At 45.0% G+C, this 23,629-nt stretch overlaps 1 protein-coding gene across 1 annotated transcript in view; it reads right to left on the reverse strand.

Annotated features, from left to right (window-relative positions):
• LOC103112943 (WD repeat-containing protein 49-like) overlaps positions 1-23,629 on the reverse strand; it is a 91,805-nt gene that overhangs the window by 63,746 nt on the left and 4,430 nt on the right. The window contains exons 2-3 of the mRNA XM_060191914.1: positions 18,716-18,762; positions 1,989-2,106 (exon numbers count right to left, since the gene is read on the reverse strand). Coding sequence (XP_060047897.1) covers positions 1,989-2,106; positions 18,716-18,762 — 165 coding nt within the window. The remainder of the gene's footprint in view (positions 1-1,988; positions 2,107-18,715; positions 18,763-23,629) is intronic.

The raw sequence follows: 23,629 nt of genomic DNA on the forward strand, positions 1-23,629 counted from the left end.
AATCATTACCAAGTGCAGGTAGTGGTGCCGTAGACTACATGTGTTACCATGCACAAGGATCTGGGTTCAAGCCCTTGGTTCTCACATACAGAGGGGAAGCTTCATGAGTGTTAAAGCAGTGCTGCAGGTATTTCTCTCTCTCCCTCTCTCTCTCCTCCTCCATCCTCAATTTCTATCTCTGTCACAAATAAATAAATAGTGGGCTGGGGGAGACATCATAGTGTTTATGCACAGTGGCTCTGAAGTCCCAGGCTCAGTCCCCAGCACTACTACAAGTCTGAACTGAACAGTGCTCTGGTCTTTCTCACTAAAAGATTAAATAAAAATATATTTAAAAATAAATAAATCTTTCTCTTTTTTGGATAGAAGCAGAGAGAAAGTCACCAGGTGTTTTTATTATTGGATAGAGAGAGAATTTGAGAGGGAAGGGGGATATAGAGAGGGAGAGAGACAGAGAGACACTTGCAGCCCTGTTTCACCGCTCACAAAGTTTTCCCTCTGCAGGTGGGGACCAGGGGTTTGAATCCGGGTCCTTGTGCACTGTAATGTGAGCATTTAACCAGGTGTGTCGCTGCCTGGCCCCAAACCCAGGTACCATGTATCACTTGTGCTCTAGTGGATGTATCATTGTCCAGTCCTTTTATTTATTTTATGATTTATTTATGAAAGAGAAGAGAGAAAGAACCAGAGCACCACTCTGGCACATGCAATGCCAGAGATCAGACTTGAACTGGGGACCTTGTTCTTGAAGGTCTCACACTCTATTCTGTGTTACCTCCTGATGTTTTCAGAAAGTGGGAAGAGATGTTGGGAGTCTGTGCTTCCCTACTGGATGCCCCCATCAGCCTAGAAGGACTTCCTTGTAGTCCCTTTCTCCTTTGGACAACATACCCACTGTGCACTGCTGTCTTGGCTGCTCTAACACCAGAGACCATGCTCACCACTGCCTTTTCATGCACCAATAGTCACGATTTTAGCTTCTCAGAGCAAGTAACAATCCCAGGGATACAAGCCTCATGTCTACAACCCCATTATTGGTCCTAAGACAGTTGGGACCTAAGATTTTCTGTTGAAGACACCTGAGGGAGTCCCCCAGAGTGAAGGTGGCTTGAAGTTTAACTGGATTAATTTCATTAGCTCTTTTTTCTTTTAAGTTCTTTCTTTCTTTCTTTTTTTTTTTTTGATAGTGAGAGACAAAGCTAGAAAGGAAGAGAGATATAGAGCAGTGACTCTTGTGGCATTGCTTCACCTTCAAGAAAGAAGCTTCCCCCACCCCTAACCCTGCAGGTGGGGACCAGGCACTTGAACCTGGGTCCTAAGTGTTGGTCTGCTTCTAAATTCTGCTTCTAAAACCCCTTCTGTTGCACTGCTTAATGGCTGTGGTCTGTTTACATAATTACTGTGTTACCTGGGAACGCTCTGCCTGCAGGGCATTGGTTTAATCCCACAGGTTCGAACTCTCTTTTTGCTCCACCCCCTCTCCTAGTTACACCCTGTTCTTCACCACTAGTTTGCATTCTTTTTTGACTCCACCCTCTCTATGTCACATCCTGTTTCCACCCTACTTGGTGAGTATAAATACAGCTGCTCTTCTGATATAACACACAGTGGAATTGCCTTCCGACTCCGAGAGTCCCAGAGTCTCTTTCCTGTGAAGCTAGCTCGGCAATAAAGATTGAACTGTGTCCCACTCAGCCATGAGTCTCTGGTCATCTCTCTCTCGTCAGCGAAGCAAGCCCGGCACTAAGCACACATAGCCCTTCACTAGTTTCTAAAAACCAGGTATTGATTGTTCTTGTAGCATTTCAGGTACTTCATGCAACTTGTTTTCCTCTAGTTTAATGAAGTTATCTTGGGGCCAGGATGACTCAATAAAGAATATATACTGTTATTTATTCACTGACACGGACAATAAACTTGGAGAGAGGGGGCAGGCTGGCAAATTCCAATTCACTTGAGCATTTCAGAATTCCTTCTTGATTTTTTACCTGAGTAACCCAGTCCCCATGGACTTTCCAGCAGATAAAGTTGACATTTGGAGAGATGGCAGCATTATAAATGCTAATACTGGGCATGTTCTTCACTCTAGGCAGTTTCTTCCAGGTTCTGTGGATAAAAACATGAACATATCAAAAGGAGAAACATGAACAGATGTGTGTTGTCCACGCCAATCAAAAGCTCATCTGTTCCAGCTAGGATTTCCCTCCCTCACCTCTTTTGTTTAAACTCTTCATTTTATAAGACCCTGCTGACCCCCACAGAGGAGCTTCTGAACAGACCAGACCAGACTACTAACCAATGGGTCCCTTTCCTGAGCTCAGGGGAGGTCAGGCACACAGATGATGTTCTTGAGATGTGCTGATCTCCATTTCTCATTTGAACGCCATCTTGCTAAAACTCAGAGGTATGGAAGCTTCTTTGAGAGCCCCACAGGCTCGGGGGGTGAGCAAGAACTTGGTCAGTACTGCCCAACTGAGCCTCCCCCTCCCCCCCAGAGCGCTGCTACGTTTTGACTTACATGGTACAGAGAAGTGAATCTGGGACTCTGTATAACTACTTTGCATAATGGTCATTTTGTGTAGCCATTATGCTATATCCACTGCTGTCAAAGCAGTTTTAATACAGCTATTTGTTCTGCCTTAATGGAATAGTTTTTTTCTGTAGCAACAAGGCTAAAGAGAAAAACTGGCCAAGTTTAAGATTCAGTGAGATTAAGGAGATAGTGATGATGACCAGTACTTACACGTGTTTTGAAACATGCATTTGTACTTCAAGAAACAAAACTTGAGTGCACTGGTGAGATATCTTAGTATTATAGCACAGGACCTACATCTCTGAGGTCTCAGAGGTTCCAAATTCAAAGCCTGGCACCATCATATGCCAGAGTTGAGCAATGCTTTCATTCTCAAGATGAGAGGTTGTGTGTATGTCTTAAAGACTATACTATAGGAAGTTGCACAGTGGCACACTGGGTTAAGTGTACATATTACCGTGCTCCAGGACCCATGTTTGAGCCCCCATTCACCACCTGCAAGGAGGACACTTCATGAGCAGTGAAGCAGGTTTGCAGGTTTCTATTGTTCTCTTTCCCTATCTTCCTCTCCCCTCTTCTCAAATTCTCTCTGTCCTATCAATAAAGTAGAAGAGAGAGAGAGTGAGGAATGGCCACTAGGAGCATTGGATTTGTAGTGCTGGCACCAAGCCCCAGTGATAACTCTGGTGGCAATATGCCGGGATATCCTGAGGGTACTTCTTCCCGAGCTAGCGCTCTCTGGGTTGGAGAGAACTCAACTGGAGCCGATCTAGGCTGCTGCGTGGGAGAGGGATCAGGGACTCGTGCCGTACCAACTTCCGCAGGGGATACACTCTGGAACTCTCGGAGCCGGAAAGCAATTTCCAAGTGTCTTTAATCAGAAGAGCAGCTGTTTTTATACTCTCCAAGTAGGGTGGAAACAGGATGTGATATAGAGAGGGTGGAGAGAAAAGTGACTGGTGAAAATCAGAGTGTGACAAGGAGGGGGCGGAACAGGCGAGAATCCTATCACTGAACCACCAATGCCCTGGAGGGAGTGCTTTATGTAAATGTAAAAGTGATTTATGTAAATAGACCAAAGCTTTGGATCAGTAAATCCCTATATAGGCATATGGTTAAGCAGAAGCCAGGAGGAGGTGGCATACTACCCAACATCTCCCCCTTTCTTTTTAACTATTTGCCATAGTATCAGGAGTGCGGGGCACTTTGTGAGGCAGGGAGACTGATAAGAGGCACACCTTTTTGGGGGTTCTACTGTCACTCCTTGCTCAACCTCTCCGTGGAGAGAGAGACTAACAGGATTGACACACCCCTCAGGCTCAAGCCCTTCCAAGCTCAACCATATCCTCACAATTCCCCAACATCTTCCTCTTACTTAATGGCCATATATAACTGGGTCAATGTCTATAAAAGGCTTCATCTCTGTCAGGGGAATAGCAGTGTAGGGGTGAACAGAAACCTGTTGGGAAGAAAGCAGAATGATAGTGTGTAAGTGTCTTCAAAAAGAACTAGCACAAGACAGGGAGGGATAAGTAAGAGTAGCAAGAGACAGAGTGAGCCTGATGGGTGGAGGAGTGGGGGCCTGATAAGCCGAGGGGCTAGAGGGGTGATCTGGCATTGCAAAATCCCAAGTCAGCTGGTGAAAAGTTCTATGAACTGCTACAGTCATTCTTCAAGAAGTCCAGCAGTATAAAAGGAGTGTCCAGCAAGTTCTATAGAAGCATCAGTCCAATGTCAACGGCCAGGAAATAAATGCCACACGTCTATCTTGATGGAGGAGGATGGCCACTGGAACTTTTCTTCTCTGTAGAGAGTGACCTGGAACCACCAAAACATGATGGGCGAAACAGAAGCAGGAAGAGCAGACACCGATGGTTGAGAGAAAGGCAGTAGGAAAGTCTTGTCCTTTGGAGTCTGTGAATCAGGTTCTCCAGATCGTTGGTATGCATGAGACCCCTTCTGTTTCATTTGGTTTAAATCCCCCATGCTTAACACTATTCTATTTACATAACCACTTCATTCTATTTACATAACCACTGTTAACAAGTTCGACCCTCCCTCCAGGGCATTTGTGGTTCAGTGATATGATTCTCGCCTAATCTGCCCCCTCTTTGTCACACTCTGATTTTCACCAGTCACTTTTCTCTCCACCCTCTCTATGTCACATCCTGTTTCCACCTTAATTGGCAAGTATATATAAAGACAGCATTGTGAGTTTTAGTAGTACTTTACCTTGGATTTAGCTTAGCTCGTCTTAGATTGTGCTGCGTCCTGCATGAATAGAGATACTGCGTACAACCCAGCCATGAGTCCCTGGTCGTCTGTTACCCGCCCATGAAGCTAGCCCGGTGAAAACAACATAACCCCTCGAAAACAACAGCAATAAAAGAAAAAAAGTATAAAAGACTAAAGACTATACTATAAACCATTAACACACCAATAAAATTTTAAAAAAGAGATAAAACTTTATAGGAGTGCAGTGCCCCATCAAAGTTCACCAGGGATCCTGACAGGGTCATCTCCTCTGGACCTGCATTCAGACTTCAAAGAAGCTGGGCAGAAAGGACGAGAGTGGGACGATGCATTCTCCCCCCGTTATTGCTACAAATAATTATACTGTCACAATTGATTAATAGTGCTTTGGCAGTGCCTGGTGGGAATGGAGAGTCAGAAGCACCCCTTCTCCCTTACACAGGGGCATATTTGAAAGTTACATTATGAAAGTGGGGAAGGGGAGTCAACATAGACGAACAAAAGAAGTCATGCTATGACCTGCCCCTCAAAGAAAGAATGCAGAGATTGAGGCCTCCCAGGTACAAGTTGACATATTGAAACAAAGAAAGATTAATAGTTAAACTGTACCAGACCTAGATGAGCAGTGGTCCACGACTAGGCAAAGATCTGTATGCCCCCCATAAAAGATTAATGATAGAAATAGCCCTCCGCAAAAGTCAAAAACAATTCTGGGTATGACCTCCCCTGAGAACAGGGTGATACTAAGTATTGTACTATTCTTTACAGAAATAGGGGAGTAACATATAGCCTGCCAAAGCCACAAGACTATAATGCTTATTGCTACTTCTTTATGAGCTAGTTGCTTAGGCAACCTGAATGTAACCTGAAAAAAGTATAAAAGCTAATGCAGTTTCACTATTAAAATGAGTCCAGATTCACCCTCCAATAGAGTGTGGTGTCTATCTGTTCTCCCTCATGCCGACTCCTGACCCACCGGGGAGGTTGCCTTCGAGACCCCTGACCCTCCTGCTGCTCATCCACTGTGGTGGTCCGCGGCAAGGAGAACTTTAAACTCCTTAGAATTACTACTTGAGAGCATGGGCTCGAGGGGTCACAGGCTGGACACCCAGTAGAGCACCTGTGTCAGTTACCATGTGCAAGGACCCAGGTTCAAGCTCCCTGTCCTCACCTGCAGGGGGGAAGCTTCATGAGTGGCGAAGCAGTTCCTCCCTATCTTCCATTTTCCTCTCAATTTTTCTCTGTCTCTATCAACAGCAACAACGGCAGCAAGAGCAGCAGCAGCAACAACAACAACAAAAGAAAACAAATCCAAGGATGGGGATACAAATCTCTAAAATAAGTTCTTGACTGTGACTTGCATTTCATTCTGAGAATAATATCTATCTTATCCATCACCACTTTCTTTTTTTCTAGTTTTTATGTGTCACTGGTGCCTCATACTTACTGGATTTCACTGCTCCCCCAGGGCCGTGGTACCCCAGGTGATGCTGGGACTGGAATATGAATAGACATTCCCCCAGGTGAGCTATCCTTCTGGCTTCCTATCGATATTTTCTTAATCTAGATGAGACTCACGATATGTTATTTCATTTTATTTTTTTACCAGAGAACTGCTTAGCTCTGGCTTATGGTGGTGCAGAGGATTGAACCTAGGACTTTGAAGCCTTGGACCTGAGAGTCTCTTTGCATAACAATTATGCTATCTAACTCCCCTCCCTGCCCTCACAATATGTTATTTATTATTATTTTTTTTTTGCCACCAGGATTATTGCTGGGGGCTCAGCTAGCACTATAAATCCATGCTTCTCAGTGGCCATTTCCTTTTTCTTCCTTCCTTCCTTCCTTCCTTTCTTTCTTTCTTTCTTTCTTTCTTTCACTTTATTATATAGGACAGAGAGAAATTGAGAGATGAAGGGAAAGAATAGGGGGAGAGAGAAGGATAGATAACTACAGACCTGCTTCACTGTTTCTGAAGCTCCCCACCCCCACCCCCCCACCCCCCAGATGGGGAGTAGTCTCCAACCCAGGTCCTTGTGCATGGTAAAAGGGGAAAGATTTATGCGATCTGAAGAGAAACCAGAGTATAGGTCCTTGTGCATGGTAAAGTGTGCACTCAACCAGGTTTGCCGCTGGCTGAACCCCCACAATGCTTTTTTTTATTATTATTATTTATCTCCTTGAAATATGAAATAGTTAGATTTCTTGGGACTCCTGTGGGAAAAGCTGTTCTTTTTTGTAGGTACCTCCAGGAGAAATTTAAATAGGTTCTCTACTGTCAACGTTTCAGCTGCTCTGTCAATACAGAGTGTGGTTAGATCAGGACAACAGTTTTCTGTGACGCTGACTTGATGAGTTTGAATGCTTCTGAGACCTCAGCCAACAGTTCATCTTGAACTTCATCTTTCAGCTTTGCAGAAAACAGTTTCACTTTCATTCTAGCACCAGTGTGCCTCCAAAAGGAAGCAGGGACTACAGGCGACCAGGGTCTTAAGCCTCCTGTCTGCAACTGACACCCCCCAGGAGGCTATGAGGGACTCCTTCCTACAAATCAAAAGGACTAGGACGGAGCATCTGTGAGCTGTGTCTCTGTGACTGTGTGAGGCTGGCCTGTTAGAGAGTAAGGACCAAACTATTTTATTTTTTCATTCAGATGCAACTGAAAAATACTGTGAAATTGTCCTGCTGTGACTTTCTAGAGGGACAAATGTTCTTGCAATTGTTATTACTGCCAGTACATTTCCTCCGTCCTTTTCCCAAAGGTGTCCTTGGATTTTATCTTTTGAGCATACTGAATGAAGAATTCCACTAAAATTGGAGTGAATAATAGTAGGGGGAGGTGTTAGTGACATGTCACCACACATGCCACTCTCACTGTGCCCTGCTCAGCCACCTCTGCTGGCACTTAAATGAGTAAGAAATGGATGGTTAAATGTATTGACTCTATAAGGCTGAAAGAGAGAGGGAATGCTAATTTTCTGGAGGTTAATATCAGTATTTCAAAGACTTTTAGTCAAGCAGAATAAGGATAGAAAATATCAATACAGTGAAATTTAGCAAGATCCCCTGTCCTGGATTCAGGCTCAAAGGACTAATTCATAACAAAAGGATGAACAGTGCATGACATCAATGTCGGAGTAATATAGCAGCAGGTAGAAACTGTGGTGGCCATATTGTGCCTTGTGTTATGCCATTTTGAGCTCCCAGGACCTTATCCAGAAGGGAGGCAAGGGTAAAGACAGCCTGGAATAAGGCCTGGTGAGGGGCCTCTGAGAAAAACAGAATTATTTCTCTGGAGAAGAAAAGAGTTAGGAGTCAAATATGTGAAAAACGGGAATTTGGAGGGGGGGTGTCTATTTTGCTTTGCTTTTTCTCTTTTTAAAAAGTAATTTTTATCTAAGTTTTTCAGGTTTACTTGAAGAGTTGAAGATTACAAGTTCCAAAACCTTTACCTTACTATCTCCATCTCCAAAGACTCTGTGTTCCCTTCTTTCAGCTGGTTATTTCATATCTAGTCCATCTCTCTAAATAGCATGCTTGAATTGCTTCTTGTTTGTTCTACTTGGGGATTATCTTTTTTTAAAAGTATTTATTTATTCCCTTTTGTTGCTTTTATTTGTTGTTTTATTGTTGTAGTTATTTTGTCGTTATCATTGTTGGATAGGACAGAGAGAAATGGAGAGAGGAGGGGGGGTTATTTTATGGTTCTCTAGTTTTGTTTGTTTAGACTTCTGAGTACTAAGGGGACCTTATCAAGCATCTAAGTTTCCTCTTAAGACATTCAGTGGCATCAGATGTTCATTCCATTACTTCATCTTCCGAGGGCTCTGATTGCCGTATGTCTATACTCTACAGTCATCCTGAGTCCATCCTCAGGGTGTCATTTAATCCTATTTTCTGTTCTACTTCTTGTTTCCTGCATTTCTTTTCCATTTTTCTCTCATTTTATAAAGATTATTCTTTAGTGGTTTTCTGCGATGGATACACAGTAGGTACATATTGGAAGATCTGTATCTTTGAAAATGACTTTGTTGTACCTTCAGTTTTATAACAGTCTATCTGGGAACAGAACTCATCATTGGAGATGATTTTCTTTAAGACTTTTGGAGGGATTCCCCCATCACCTTCTAACTTATAGCACCATTGCAGGGAAATCCAAATCTATTATTGTTCCTAATCCAATGCATAGTAAAATGATTTTTCCCCATCTGGGCACTTCTGGAGTAATTTCTTTGTTCTCATTTTAAATTATGTACATAATTATTTTTCCCTTTGGCTTTATATTTATTGTATGCCTAGCAGTTTGTATATTTTATCTCCTAAAGTGGTTCAGTGGTTTCCTGGCCATTGTTTTTTTACTTCACTTTTTTTTAGATAGAGACAGGGAAGCAGAGGGAGAGGGAGGGAAGGAGGGAGGGAGGGAGGGAGGGAAGGAGGGAGGGAGGGAGGGAGAGAGAGAGAGAGAGAGAGAGAGAGAGAACACAGCATTGAAACTTCCTTCAATGCAGTGGGCGTTGGGTTTTATACTGGGCCACACACATGGCAACGTTATGCACTGCTCAAGTGAGCTGTTTCTCCAACCCTTTACTTCACTTTATAGTAGTTTTAATTTACAAGCACACACTCTCTCTTTTTTAATTCTCTGAGTTGTCTTCTGTAAGGTAACTTCTTATTTAATGAATTTCAAGTCATCTCTTCAAAGATAATCATGTCATTCAGTTACTACTTCCCATACAGAAGAGGAAAATGTGGCCACTCTTTTACTTATTTATTTATTTATTTATTTATTTTAGTTTAATTGTTTTTTCCTCCAGGGTTATTGCTGGTGTTCGGTGCCTGCACTACAAATACACTGCTCCTGGAGTCCACTTTTTCCCATTTTTGTTGTCCTTGTTGTTGTTATTATTGTTATTGCTATTTTTGTTGTGGTTGTTGGATAGGACAGAGAGAAATGGAGAGAGGAGGGTAAGACAGAGAGGGGGACAGAAAGATAGACACCTGCAGACCTGCTTCACTGCTTGTGAAGCCACTCCCCTGCAGGTGGGGAGCTGGGTGCTCGAACCAGGATCCTTATGCTGGTCCTTGTGCTTTGTGCTGCGCTACCGCCTAGCCCTGAGATTGACATCTCAAAGGAGGACACACTTCCTTAGCTCCAGACACTTTCCCAGGGAGCAGAAAAGTTACTTACTGCCTTGTAGAAAAGATTGACTCTCACCTTTCCTCTTTGAACTCAAGGCTCAGTGTTTTAGGGTTTCCTAAATTTCTTATCACTTCAAAATTTTATATCCAGATTTTACTGTTGCTGTCTCTCCTTGTTTGTCCCATTTCTGTGAAGTTATGCCTTCAGGGAAAGAACCACTTTCCTGTTGTTCTGACAAGTGTTACTTAAGAGAGTAAAAATAGATTTATGCCTTCAACCTGCTCTGTTTCCTGGAAGACTGTTGTGCATCATACAAGGAATTGCTTTCTAATATTTGGAAATCTCCCACATTTTAAAGAGCTGCCATGTGAAATAGGGGCTTTCCTTTTCATGGAAGAACTAACCCATTTGTCTCTCTAGTTTTAATTATTTTATTTTATTTTTTATCCTGTGTGACACTAGAAATTGAGCTTAGGGTCTTAAACATGCAAGCCATGAGCTCTATCACTGAGCCACCTCTCTGCCTCCTCAGTTCAGTGTGTCAGCCTGGCTCAGGAAGGTAACTGAAAACCTTTAGCCTCCACTGCAAGTTAGGAGAGCAACCTATCTGAACTCTTCCAACCTATCCTCTCACCTCTGATTACTGTGGTTCTTGGAGTAATAATGTCCCACCTCAGGGAACTCTGAAAAAAACATGGTTTTATTGTTGTTGCATTTTCCACACAGTTTACAGAGACCTTTGTGGAGGAGAGGTGAAGAGGTGACACTTTCAGGGAGGGCCTGTTGCTTCTGGTTCTGTCATTAAAAGGTGACAGAACTGGAAGTGAGTGTACTTCGTGAAATAAGAAAAGGGATGAAGGACAGATACTGGATGGTTTCACTTATATGTGGACTCTAGAGAATTGCCACTACACATGAACTTGAAAACAGCAACAACAACAAAAATCAAGCAAGCAAATGGTTTCTGAGACTTGTGAAAACTATGGCGGTTATCTTTGGGAGGTGGGTGGGTGGGATCACAGCGCACTGGTGATGGGTGTGGTGTGCCATTATACCCTGTAATTTTACAATCTTGTAACCCACTATAATCACAAATAAAAAATTTAAAAATGTCTATGGAGGTATTATATATATTACATATTAGATAAGATCTAAGCTCTTTATTGTGGTCCATAAGATACTGCCTTCTTTTTCCCGCTTTATCTTCTCCTGCTCTTCAATGCCTCCAGCAACCCCTGTGTTCTGAAGCAATTTCTAGCAAGCACCATCTCTTCTAGTGGTTCCACCTGTGTGTGTGTGTGTGTGTGTGTGTGTGTGTGTGTGTGTGTGTGTGTGTGTGTGTGTGGCTTCCTCTGCTCAAGTACAGAGCCCTTCTGGACCCTCCGGGCTACAAGCATCTTACATATCACACATATCAGCAAGACATGAGCAGTTCTGAAAGCACATCTAAATCATCTAAAAAACTCATTAAAAAAAGTGACAGGCAATGAGAAGCTTTTGCATCTCTAAAACAAACAAACAAACAAACAAACAAATAAAAAGACTCCTTATGTTAAGAAAGGAGTCTCGGGGGTCGGGCAGTGGCGCAGTGGGTTAAGCGCATGTGGCGCAAAGCGCAGGGACCGGAGTAAGGATCCCGGTTCGAGCCCCCGGCTCCCCACCTGCAGGGGAGTCGCTTCACAGGCGGTGAAGCAGGTCTGCAGGTGTCTATCTTTCTCTCCCCTTCTCTGTCTTCCCCTCCTCTCTCCATTTCTCTCTGTCCTATCCAACAACGAATTGCGTCAACAAGGGCAATAATAACCACAACGAAGCTACAACAAGGGCAACAAAAGGGGGGAAAAATGGCCTCCAGGAGCGGTGGATTCATGGTGCAGGCACCGAGCCCAGCAATAACCCTGGAGGAGTTAAAAAAAAAAAAAAAAAAAGAAAGGAGTCTCTTTTGGATGTTTCCAAACAGAAATCTATCATATTCAGCTGACTGATGGAGACTGGCAAGGAACAATGAGCTTTCAAGAAGTCAGGTTCCTAGCATGATCTACTGCTAACTGAATGCTGCATCAAGAAAACAGAGCACAGCAGAAATATTTGGTCGATGGGCAGATCAGATGCCAGTTGTCAGACATTCCTCTGAGATTCTGCTTCCCAGCAACACAGTCACTATACATAGCTGGCATGTACCTGTGCTCACATGGCTATCTGAATACAGCCTTCCTGAATCAGCAGGGCAAGCAATGTCTTGTATAGTTATCTCTTGAACCATGTGTAACCAACTTTAAACTAGTCTTAACCCTTTGAAGACTAGATAGAAAAGTAAACATCAATTCACCTTCCTCCTTCCCTCCCTCCCTCCCTCCCTTCCTTTCTCCCTTTCTCCCTCCCTCCCTTCCTTCCTTCCTTCCTTCCTTCCTTTTCTTCCTTCCTTCCTTCCTTCCTTCCTTCCTTCCTTCCTTCCTTCCTTCCTTCCTTCCACCAATTCAATGTCTAGTAAGGACTAAGAAATAAAAGCTCTAGTTCTTATTTTCTAGAAGTTCCAGTCTAGTGAGAGACAGATTGCAAACAGAACATTCTGGTTCAGACTGTGATACTAATTGCCACAGTATGTGTGGGCTGCATTGACAGGGTCTCCCCAATAAGATGCTTATTGCCCAGAAGGTCCAGAAGGGCTCTGTACTTGAGCAGAGGAAGCCACACACACAGACATGGGGGACCACGAGAAGAGATGGTGCTTGTTAGAAATTGCTTCAGAACACAGGGGTTGCTGGAGGCGTGGCAGAGGAGGAGATGAAGCTGGAAAAGGAAGCCAGTATCTTGTGGACCACAACAGAGAGTTTAGATCTTATCTAAGAACAAAGGAGAGTCACTGGAGGCTGCGTCAGGACAGTGATACCTCCTCTCACTCAGTTCTCTTCTCCTCCTAGACTGAGTCCCCATCACCACTAGTGTTCATTATAGAAGCCAGGCTGTGTACCTCACTGCTTAGCACCCTGCACTGGCTGCCCACCACAAGGCCCCATGTGGCCTGACTTCTCTCAGCCTCTTGACTTCACCTTTCTGCCTCTCACCCCGCACCTACTCTGCTCTAGCCATGCCTGTGTACAAGTGCTCTTAGGGCACTTCTCTGGCTATTCCTTCTGAACTTCCACATGGTTAAGTTCTTTACTGCTTTTGGTAAAGGCCAACATCCCAGTGAGATGTATCCCAGCAGCTTTATTTAGAACCATCCATGTACATATGTGTGTGTGTAACACACACATACACACACACACTGGGAGAGAGAGAGGGAGAGGAAAAGGGAAAGGGAGAGAGAGAGAGAGAGAGAGAGAGAGAGCCAGAGCATTGCTTAACTCTGGCTTGCTGTGGTTTTTGGTGGCTCTGGGGATTGACCCTGGGGTCTCAGGAGCTGTAGGCACGAAAGTCTTTTATATAATCATTATGCTGTCTCCCCTGCATCATCTAGTTTCTTGGCTGTCTTGTTTTTCCCCTCCCATGAAGTTCTAACTCATTGAAGGTAGATAACTTTGTTCCTGGTGGGTCCCAAATACTGAGAACAAAGACGGACACATAGATGTTGCTCAGTAAGTACTTGTAACGTGAATGGAAGACTACATTTGCCTTTTTTTTTTTTTTTGCCTCCAGGGTTATCACTACTGGGGCCCAGTGCCTGCACTACGAGTCCACTGCTCCTGGAGACTACTTCTTTTTTCCTTTTTGTTTATCGTTGTTGTTATTATTATTGTGGTTATTGCTGTCGTTGTTATTGGATAGGACAAAGAGAAGTTGAGAGAGGAGGGGAGACAGAGATGGGGAGAGAAAGATAGACACCTGCAGACCTGTTTCACTGCTTGTGAAGCGACCCCCCTGCAAGTGGGGAGCAGGGAGCCCCAATACAGATCCTTACTCTGGTCCTTGTGCTTGGCACCATGCGCGCGTAACCTGGTGTTCTACCGCCCGCCCTCTCCTTTTTTTTTTTTATAAACAAAAGCCACCCAATAACATGGGGAATGATGTGCAGAGGTTTGATATTAGGGTCAGGGGTGTGTGCAGAGCTGGCTCCTGTCACAGTGCAGGGGTGAATGGAGAAGTGGCCATGGAGAAAAGGGGCCGAATGGTCAGAACTTGGTGAGCAGTCACCTGGATATGCGAGCCACATGGCTACCGCGCACAGTGAGGTGTGGGCAACTGGGGCTGGCTGCACCACTTACAAAGTCTGGAGGGAGACAGAAAACTGGCTGATTTGGGGAGGACGGCAAAGATGTTAAAAGAGACATTTCAGAGGTGCTTCCTTTTCAGGTCTCTGTGGGGCCACTGGTGAGTATGCAGTATAAGCGCACATATGACATGCACGTGGCGCTTATGACTTATTCCTGTGCCCTGGAAAAAGACATGCAACTCCACATTTTACCAAACTGGGAAAAACCAATAGCAATAACATGCGCCTACTCAACAGTCATGAGCTGCCCTTGTAGTGTTACTGGAGTGAAAAAAACCAACAACTCTGGTTGGCAGCCAGAGGCCCCAGAAGGACCAGGTTCAATGTCTGGTGCTGCCATGTGCCAGAGATGAGTCGTTTTTCTCTAATAAAAAATAAATGATCTTTGAAAATATATACATTAGGGGCTGAGGAGACAGCACAATGACTATGCAAAAAGCCTTTCATGCCTGAGGTGCCAGTTTTAATGCCCATCAACAGAGCTGAGCAGTTCTCTAACTAAAACACACACAGAATGGGTAGATAACATAATAGTTATGCCAAGAGACTCTCATGACTGAGGATCCAAACTCTCAGGTTCAATGCCCCACACCATCATAAGCCTGTGCCATGCAGTGCTCTGGTACACACACACACACACACACACACACACACACACACACACACACTCACACTCACACACGTACATACATTAGAGCTGGCAAAATAGCCTGCCTGGGTAGTGTGCCTGCCTTGTCACATGTGCAACAAGGTTCAAACCTGGTCTCCACAGTCCGGGAGGAAGCTTTGCTGCTGTAGTGTTTTTCCCATTCTCTGTCTGTTTCTTTATCAAACTATCTGTCTGGGAAAAAAAAAAAATGTTGCCTGGGTAAAGTGAAACCCTGGAGACCATAACAACAACACATATAAAACAAACAAACAAAACTCTCTATACAAGAACCACCAAAGGCTTTTCAGACTGCTCCACTGTCCATTTGCACTGACATCCAGAGATGAGTTCTCCATGCCACTGTGGCCTCAAACACTGTATACAGTGTTTTCCTAAACTGACAGCGTGCTGACGTGGTTTACTGCAGACAGGAGCACACTCACTGTACTCTGGTTCTTAGTGAGACCTTGAAATTGTTTGATAGCTGGTGATGCCCCAGTCATTCTCCAGTTCCTCAAAGCAGCAACCTCCCCTCATGAGAAACGGGACTTTCTTGCTAGAAACTCAACAACTTTATTCTTCCCTTTCTCTCCAGCTCCCAGATGGCTGCCAGCTGGTCTGGGCTATTTCTTGCATTCAAATCCCTTTATCTGTCCTCTTGGTTTCCTTTTCTGATATCCCTGTCTCTCCTCGCTTTGCTCCTTATAGTCACCAGACTGCACCCCTCTTTGGAAGTGCTGATCTTCTAAGAGAATTAGAGGATTTCGGGGAGCATTATTTCTTTAAAAATATTTTCCCCAGGAGATAGCTCAGTAGCTAGGGCACATGTGCGGCCCAGGTCTGAGCCCCAGCAACACATGGAAGGAGCCATGGCAATGAAGGCAGTTCCAGTGCTGTGGTGTCTCCTTCTCTGTTTTTTTTCCTCTATCTCTCTCTCTGAAGAAGTGGTCTAGGCATAATGAAATCACATTATGTGTGAACTCCTTACTCTGCAAAAGAAAGGAAGAAAGAAAGAAAAAGAAAAAATATTTTTGTACTTTTAGAAAAAACAGCTATAGGCATGTGTGAGAGGAGGCATGTGTGTTTGAGCAGAGGGTGAGAGCCTCTTGCATGAAACTGGGTCCGGACAGACTCTGCTCCTCACCAGGCTGTTCTGGAAGTGACTTCTGGGCACTCAAGCTGCACTCACCATTTGCTCATGTGCAGTGGGGCGGTACCTGGCTTCCTGCGTGCTCAGGTGGGGAGGGCACATAGCTAGGGAGTGTCACACCACTTCCTCAGTTCTTTCCTCGACTGACCTTCAAGATCTTCTTTATAAGGTTGCATGAGATGACAGATTGCAGAGCGAGCTCAAGCATCCATGTGTGCTTGTGTCTTTTATCTGTATTTTCTGGCTGGTGAGTGTCTGCATGAGTGTGTGTGTCTTCTGGGTGGGAGCTGCAGGTGACCTACTTATTTATTGATTGGACAGAAATTGAGGGGGGAGGGGAGATAGATATCTGCAGCACTGCTTCACCACTTGTGAAGTTTCCCTCTTGTAGGTGGGGAGCAGAGGCTTGAACCTGAGTCCTTGTGTACTGCAGCATGTGTACTCAACCAGAGGCACCACCACCCAGTCTCACAAGGTGAACCACTTGTTTGTGAGGTTGTTTGTGTGGTATTGCCTGTGCAGGGGCAGATGGCTAGGGTGTGCATCTGGTGTGTGTGTGTGTGTGTGTACATGCCTGTGTGCATACAGAATCTATGTGTGTGTGGCTGTCTGTTCACAGGGCCTTATGTATGTACACAGGGTCTGTGTGGGTATGAACAGGGCCTATGTGTGTACACAGGGTCTGTGTGCATGTGCACATATGCACCAGGTCTGTGTGTGGGTACATGCACAGGGGACCCGTGTGGAGGCAGTGACCACGTGTGTGTATCTGGGTGTCTAAGGTGGTGTTTGGAAGTGGTGGTAGGGTGTACCTGAGTCTGTGTCACAGGTATAATGGAGTGCCCTGTAGGGCATATTGGTGAGTGTCTGCACTGGGAGGTTGTGGGATGAAATGAGGGGTGCATTCAGACAAGTGCTACAAGGGCAATCTGAAAGATTTGCAGAAGGCGCTCTATAAGAATCTGGGGGCATGCTGAGCTTGTGGAGGATGTGGCATATCAGTGGGGTATGTAGAGGTATAACTTATTTTCTTTTCCTTCCTTCCTTCCTTCCTTCCTTCCTTCCTTCCTTCCTTCCTTTATTTCTTTCTTTGCCTCCAGAGTTATTCCTGGGGCTTGGTGCCAGCATACGAACCCACTGCTCCTGGTGATCATCCCCTTCCCATTTTATTGGATAGGACAGAGAGAGTTTGAGAGGGGAGGGGGAAATACAGAAGGAAAGTGAAAGATAGACACCCGCAGACCTGCTTCACCATTTGTGAAGCATCCCCCTTGTAGGTGGGAAGTCGGGGGACTTGAACTGGGATCCTTGTGCTTCTTACTATGTGTACTTAAACTAGTGAACCAGTGTACCACTGCCCACCCCTTCCTTTTTTATTAGCAATTTAATATTATTAGGTATCAGGGGCATAATTTCACACTGTTCCCACCACCAGAGTTCTGTGTCTCCATTCCCTCCACTGGGAACTGCAGTGGTTTTCCCAGTGTCACAGATATGGGCTGACTATTATTTCTATAACTATATTTATTTGCCTATTTTTTCCTGTGGTCCTGTCTTCTTTTTCTCTCTAAGGTAGGTGTGACTTCTGAACCCGTAGACCATCATGGGGTGGGTGGGAGGATGTCCTGCTGCCTGTGGAATGTGAGAAGAACCCAAAACTCTGAGGCATGGCCCACAAAATCCTCTGACACTTTGCATCACTTGGATGCAAAGGACTCCAGGCCCCAGGGGAGTTGGGTCCCTGAATCATTCATGGAGGCCTCACAGCAGCTGCATGCAGTGCACCCTTAGGCTGTGAGAGGCCATGGACCGTGGGGGTTACTGCTACAGCAGCGTGCTGACCCTATGAAGGCTGATTTTGCTAGGTCTGATCCTCTGAACATTTTGTGTTTAGCTGAAAGGCTCATCCTACTGTGTCCTGTGACTAACTGGTTTCTCTCTTCTATCCCCTGAACCAAACAGAACGATCTGATCTAGCCTCAGAAAACCTTTTTCTCTATTTCTTTCTTCCTCTCTCTATTTCTTTCTTTCTTAATTGCCACCAGGGTTATCACTGTGGCTTGGTGCCAGCACTACTAATCTACTAGTCCCAGTGCCCTTTCTTGCCAACCCTTTCCTCCTTCCTCCCTTCCTCCCCCTTCCTTCCTTCCTTCCTTCCTTCCTTCCTTCCTCCCTTCCTCCCCCTTCCTTCCTTCCTTCCTTCCTTCCTTCCTTCCTTCCTTCCTTCCTTCCTTTCTCTCTTTCTCTCTCTTTCTTTCTTTCTTTCTTTCTTTCTTTCTTTCTTTCTTCTACTTTATTTGACAGGACAGAGAAAATTGAGGGGGAAGAGAAGATAGAGGGAGGGAGGGAGGGAGAGAGAGAGAGAGAGAGAGACCTGCAGCCCTGCTTCCCACTTGTAAGGCTCCACACCTGTGGTGGGGAGCAGGGGCTTGATGCTAGGTCCTTGCACATGGTGACATGTGTACTCAATGGGGTGTGATACTGCCCAGTCTGTCCAAAACATTTCTTGGATGAATGAATGGCCATGCCAACTTGTGAGGCTCATGGTAGCATTGTGGTATGACAGGGGAGGGTCAGAGCAGAGGACTAAGGACATCCAGGGTGAGAGTGTAAAGAAACAGTCAGAGGAACTTCGACAAGTGAAGGCAAAGCAGATCTGAATCCTGAGCCATCTTAAGAGCTTTATTCTTTTACGATGGTAAGAGTTACATAAAGAGATTATACTTTGAAAAACGTTGTCTCCTTTCCTTTTGAAATCAGGTTTAAGCTTCAATATTTACCTTAATAGTTCACCCACAGATGCCAAAAGCAGAATGTTCACACATCCCTGCAGCACAGCATGAAAAAAAAAAGAGGAAAAGAAAAATAAATTCCCTTCAGAAGTAAAGGAACCAACACATTCCATTTATTTCCCGGGCACCGCAGGCTTGAGTTCTCTCAGCAGAAACAACAAGCAATATTTTTCCATTTAAAAGGGAGTGAATAGCTTTTCAACCTCCTCTGCTTCTCCACAAACAGATGGGCTTTCATTGTCAACTCGCGTAGCTGCTGTGATCTTGGATGCAACATGAACTTGGCCAGCCCACATGCCCAAATGCTGGGGCCCAGGCCACAGGGGAGAGCTCATGGCAGGTGACTGGGACCTGGGGGACCTCCAGGCCACTTATCACAGTGACCTGTGCTTGGAACAGCATTTGGGATAGAGGGGCACACTGGCATAACAGCAGCCTGGGACAGCAAGACCTGCTGTCATTCATATGACATAGACACTGTCTGCTTGTTGACAGGAGCTATTGTGGCTTTTTTCAGTGTCAGTGTGATGACGATGAGTCAGTGCCAGGTATTAGCCCTGTCCCTGAACAAGTGTCAGGCTTGACACTATCTACGTGGCATGTGCTATCTCATTACATTTTCACAGTGACACTATGGGGCAGGCAACTTTATTTTTTCCATTTTATAGATGAGACTGTGGCCGAAGTCTACAAGGAGCCAGAAGTCCCAAGTAGAGTGCTGCACTTGAAAACTCTCTTTTCTCTCTTTTGATTTTTTTGATTTGCAATTTATTTATTTATTGTAATTTCTTTATTGCCACCAGAATTATCACTGGGGCTCAGTGCCTGCATGACAGATCCACCACTCTTAAGAGACCATTCACCCTTCCATTCTCTCCCTTCCTTCCTTCCTTTCTTTATCTCATTCATTTATTATTATTTTTTCTTTTTGATAGGGACAGATAGAGGGGTAGGTAGTTGAGAGGGAGAGAGAAAGAGAGATACCTGCGGCACTGCTGGTGAAGTTTCTCTCTTGCAAGTGGGGGGATAGGAGCTCGAACCCAGGTCTTTGCACATATAATGCGTGTGCTCTCCTAGGTGCCCCAGTGCCTGGCCCCCACTTGCAAACTCTCATGTGATCTCTGAGTTCAGGTGGAAGGACTCTGGGACAAGCTCTGGCCTCCTAGCCCACTGTATGTGATATTCACAGAAGATGCTGTCACTTTCTTGTTCAGCCTGGATGCAAATGGAAACTCAGTGCGCTGGTGTTTTTTTAAGCTCTAGTGTGACGTTCACCCCTGATTCTGTGGCATGTGTCTTATGTAAGATTTTCCCAGGGCAGAGTCTATTAACGAGAATCTTCTTAGCATCATTGAGTTCTGTCACTTTTTTCAGGCCCTCACAGTAACATTTAGAAACTCATTTGATGTCAAGAAATTGCTGTACGTGGTTTCTCTCGTTCCACATCCCCCCCCCCCCATGAGTCATTCTCACTCTGCATTCCCTCCTCTGCTCTTCCCACTGACATTTTTCTCCCTCACTGAATCCATTTTAAATAAATTTAATGGGCTTTTTCTCAGGCTCTCTCTTTCTGCCAGTTCCCTGGATGTTCAACTACTCCCTTGGCTTCTGCTGGGTCCTTTCCCCACTCAGACTTCTTCTACCCCTATGTCTCAGCCCTCTGTTCTTTTCTTCCAATGCTCTCTCCCTCTAGTTCTTGAATCTCTCAGCTGAGATGTCTTCCCTAAATCAGCGCCATTCATACCGACACCTCTATTCTGAGTCCTAAACCAGGGCTTGGAACTGCCCACAGGACACTTGCACTTGAAGAATGCTGACTGCTCTGAAGTCACTGTCTCACACTCAAGGTGTCTTAACGCCAAGCCTGTTAGCACAGCCTAAGTGGCTCTACTTGTGTCAAGGGGTCAACTATTTTTTTTACATCAGAGAGACATGTGCTTGAAGCTAGATAAAATGAGAGTGGCCGTCTACGGCCATACCACCCTGAACACGCCAGATCTTGTCTGATCTCGGAAGCTAAAATGAGAGTAGCCGAGAAAGCTTCTAGCCAAATGTTTGCCACAGAAAACCAGTTTCCTTGACCTTTCCTTCTCCCCTTCCTGATATTTATGAGGGCATCAATATATCTCCAGGAGAGGAATTGCAGGGTCATAGGGTAGGTAACAGGCAAGATTTGAAACAACCCAAGTGGCCAATGGGAGAAACATGGAACAGGGAGTTGTGGTACACCTTCACTCTAGGATACTACTCAGCTAGAAGAAAAGATGAAATCTTGCCTGTTGCTACAACACACATGGCATGCGTTACCTACCCTATGAGCCTGCAATTCCTCTCCTGGGGATATATCCCAATGAGCCAAACATAATAAAAAGATCTCTGTACACCTATTTTCATAGCAGCACAATTTGTGATAGCCAAAACCTGGAAGCAATCCGGGGGTCCAACAACAGATGAGTGGCTGAGAAAGTTGTGGTATATATACACAATGGAATACAGCTATTAAAATGGTGATTTCACCTTCTTCACCCCATCTGGGATGGAGCCTGAAGGAATCATGTCAAGTGAGATAAGTCAGAAACAAAAGGATGAATATGGGATGATCTCACTCATAGGCAGAAGTTGAAAAACAAGATCAGAAAATAAAACACTAAGCAGAACTTGGACTGGAGTTGGTGTATTGCACCAAAGTAAAAGTCTCTGGGGTGGGTGGAGGAGAGAGTTCAGGTCCTGGAACAGGATGGCAGAGGACCTAGTGGGGGTTACGTGGAAAATTGAGAAATGTTATGCATGTACAAATTATTGTATTTACTGTCGACTGTAAACCATTAATCTCCCAATAAAGAGATGATACATTTTTTTTCCTGTTGTCCTTAGGTTCATCCTAAGGTGACAGCAAGGATGGAACAGAGGGAGTGGGGGTGCACTAAGCAAAAGAAACCAGAAGGTTTTACTCAATGTGGGGTTTAAGTAACAAAGCAGGTGAAAGCCACAGTGACACACAGTAGGCCTTCCATGCTGGCAGATCTGAGGGCACTAAAGGGGAAGGGACTAAAAGGGGGCTAGGAGGTGCCCTGCCCTGCAGTAGGGGAAGATGCCACTTTGGTAGTAGGTGACAAATATATTTAGGGGAGATGTAACATTGTAGATGTAACCCTGGACACAACTATAGGAATTTTTTAAAAAAAAAACTGTCACCAGAGCTTGGTGTCTGCACGATGAATCCACCACTTCCAGTGGCCATTTTTTTCTTTCTGTTTTATTTGACAGGAAAGAAACTGAGAGGGGAGGGGAAAGAAAGAGTGATACCTGCAGCTTTGCTTTATCACATGCAGATGGACACAGGGGCTTGAACCCTGGCCCTGGTGTGTGGTAATGTGTGTGCTTAACCAGGTACAGCACACCACAGCCTCCAGAAATCTTATAGAACATTTCCTCAGTAACAAACCAACAGAAACCATCTGGAAACTCATTGCTGGTGTGAAATAATTTTGCTTCTAATTCTCATTCAAATCATCTCACAGGCTTTGTTGGTATTATCTGCTGATGCCTGTGACCCATCTTTCCAAATGGAGAGAGGCAGCAAACTGCCAGGCACTTAATACCCTTTTATCCAGACAGTAGAGATCTGAGGTCACCTGCAGCTGGTCCAGGCAAGCACTGGCCACCAGTTCTGCTGCCTGCACAGGGTCTCTGGACACATTCTGAAAGGATAATCTTTACAGTGTGGGACAGCAGGGCACTGTGGAGCTTAATGGGGTTCTTAACAAAGGCAGCTTTCATTACGGTCAGTGCTGACAGGCAAAGGTGCCCTTGCTTCTGAGGAGAGGGTGGCTGAGCAGAAGATGGATGCTCCTCCTCGGCTTGGAAATCGTGTGTGTGTGTGTGTGTGTGTGTGTGTGTGTGTGTGTGTATTTGTGTGTGTGTGTGTGTGCGCGTGTGCGCTCGCGCACACAGGGTGGGGTGATACAGGGGTGGGGTGGAGGTGTCAAGTGCCCTGTGGTGCATTAGTGGCCTTTTAAAGTGCCAGGCAGATTGAAAGGAGTGGCTTAGATAAATGAAGAAAGAAGAATCATGCGATCCGCCTTGGTAGCAGAAACCCGGAGACACAACAGCTGCATTTAAACAGAGCAATTTACTAAATGAGTGTCTGGCTATGTTCCAGATGGCCACTGTGACATGGGGTTTGGATGGATCCTTTATTCAATCACGCATCTGTCTAGACTGAGACATGAAAGGCCAGGTTACAGCTACTGTAGCAGCGGCAGCAGCAGCTTTGAAACCCATCCACAAAACCTGCTCAGTCTCACCAATGAGGCAGCATGGCCAAAGAAGAGCTAGCAAGGACGTAGCAGCAGGGCATGCAGGGAATCTCCAGGAAAGTCAGCTTCTCGGAAGAATGAGGGACAACTCCAGACAGGGACTGTCCCTGTGTGTGTCTTCCTAGCGTATTCTTTCACTCACCTACCAGCTTCAGTGGGGCAGCTAATATAGCAGGATGAAGCAATGGTGTAAGGTTAGAAAGGACAACTGCAGACTGGGTTCTGTGCATTGCCTTTAGGAGCACTATGAAGTGACTTCAAGTGTGTTTTGTCTTGGTTTTAGTGGTTGTTTTGTAAAATCCCCAATAGAGACAAAAATATCTTCAGCTTTTACTCATGACCCCATTCTGCCTTCCTGCCTCCCTGCTTCTAGCATTTAATTCATTCTTGAGCTCGAGTACCTCTTTATAGATAATGACTCAAAAATATCGACAGCAGAAGCCAAGGGGTAGACCAGATGACCACTCAGTACTGGAACCTCTGGGTGACTGAGACACCATTGACTGATTTAAACTAGGGCAGGTAAACTAGAGTGATTTTATGGGCATTTTGCCCAACCTTACTGAAATAGCTACAGGACTTC

Source organism: Erinaceus europaeus, chromosome 5 (genome assembly GCF_950295315.1).
Source record: "Erinaceus europaeus chromosome 5, mEriEur2.1, whole genome shotgun sequence".
Taxonomy (NCBI): Eukaryota; Metazoa; Chordata; class Mammalia; order Eulipotyphla; family Erinaceidae; genus Erinaceus; species Erinaceus europaeus.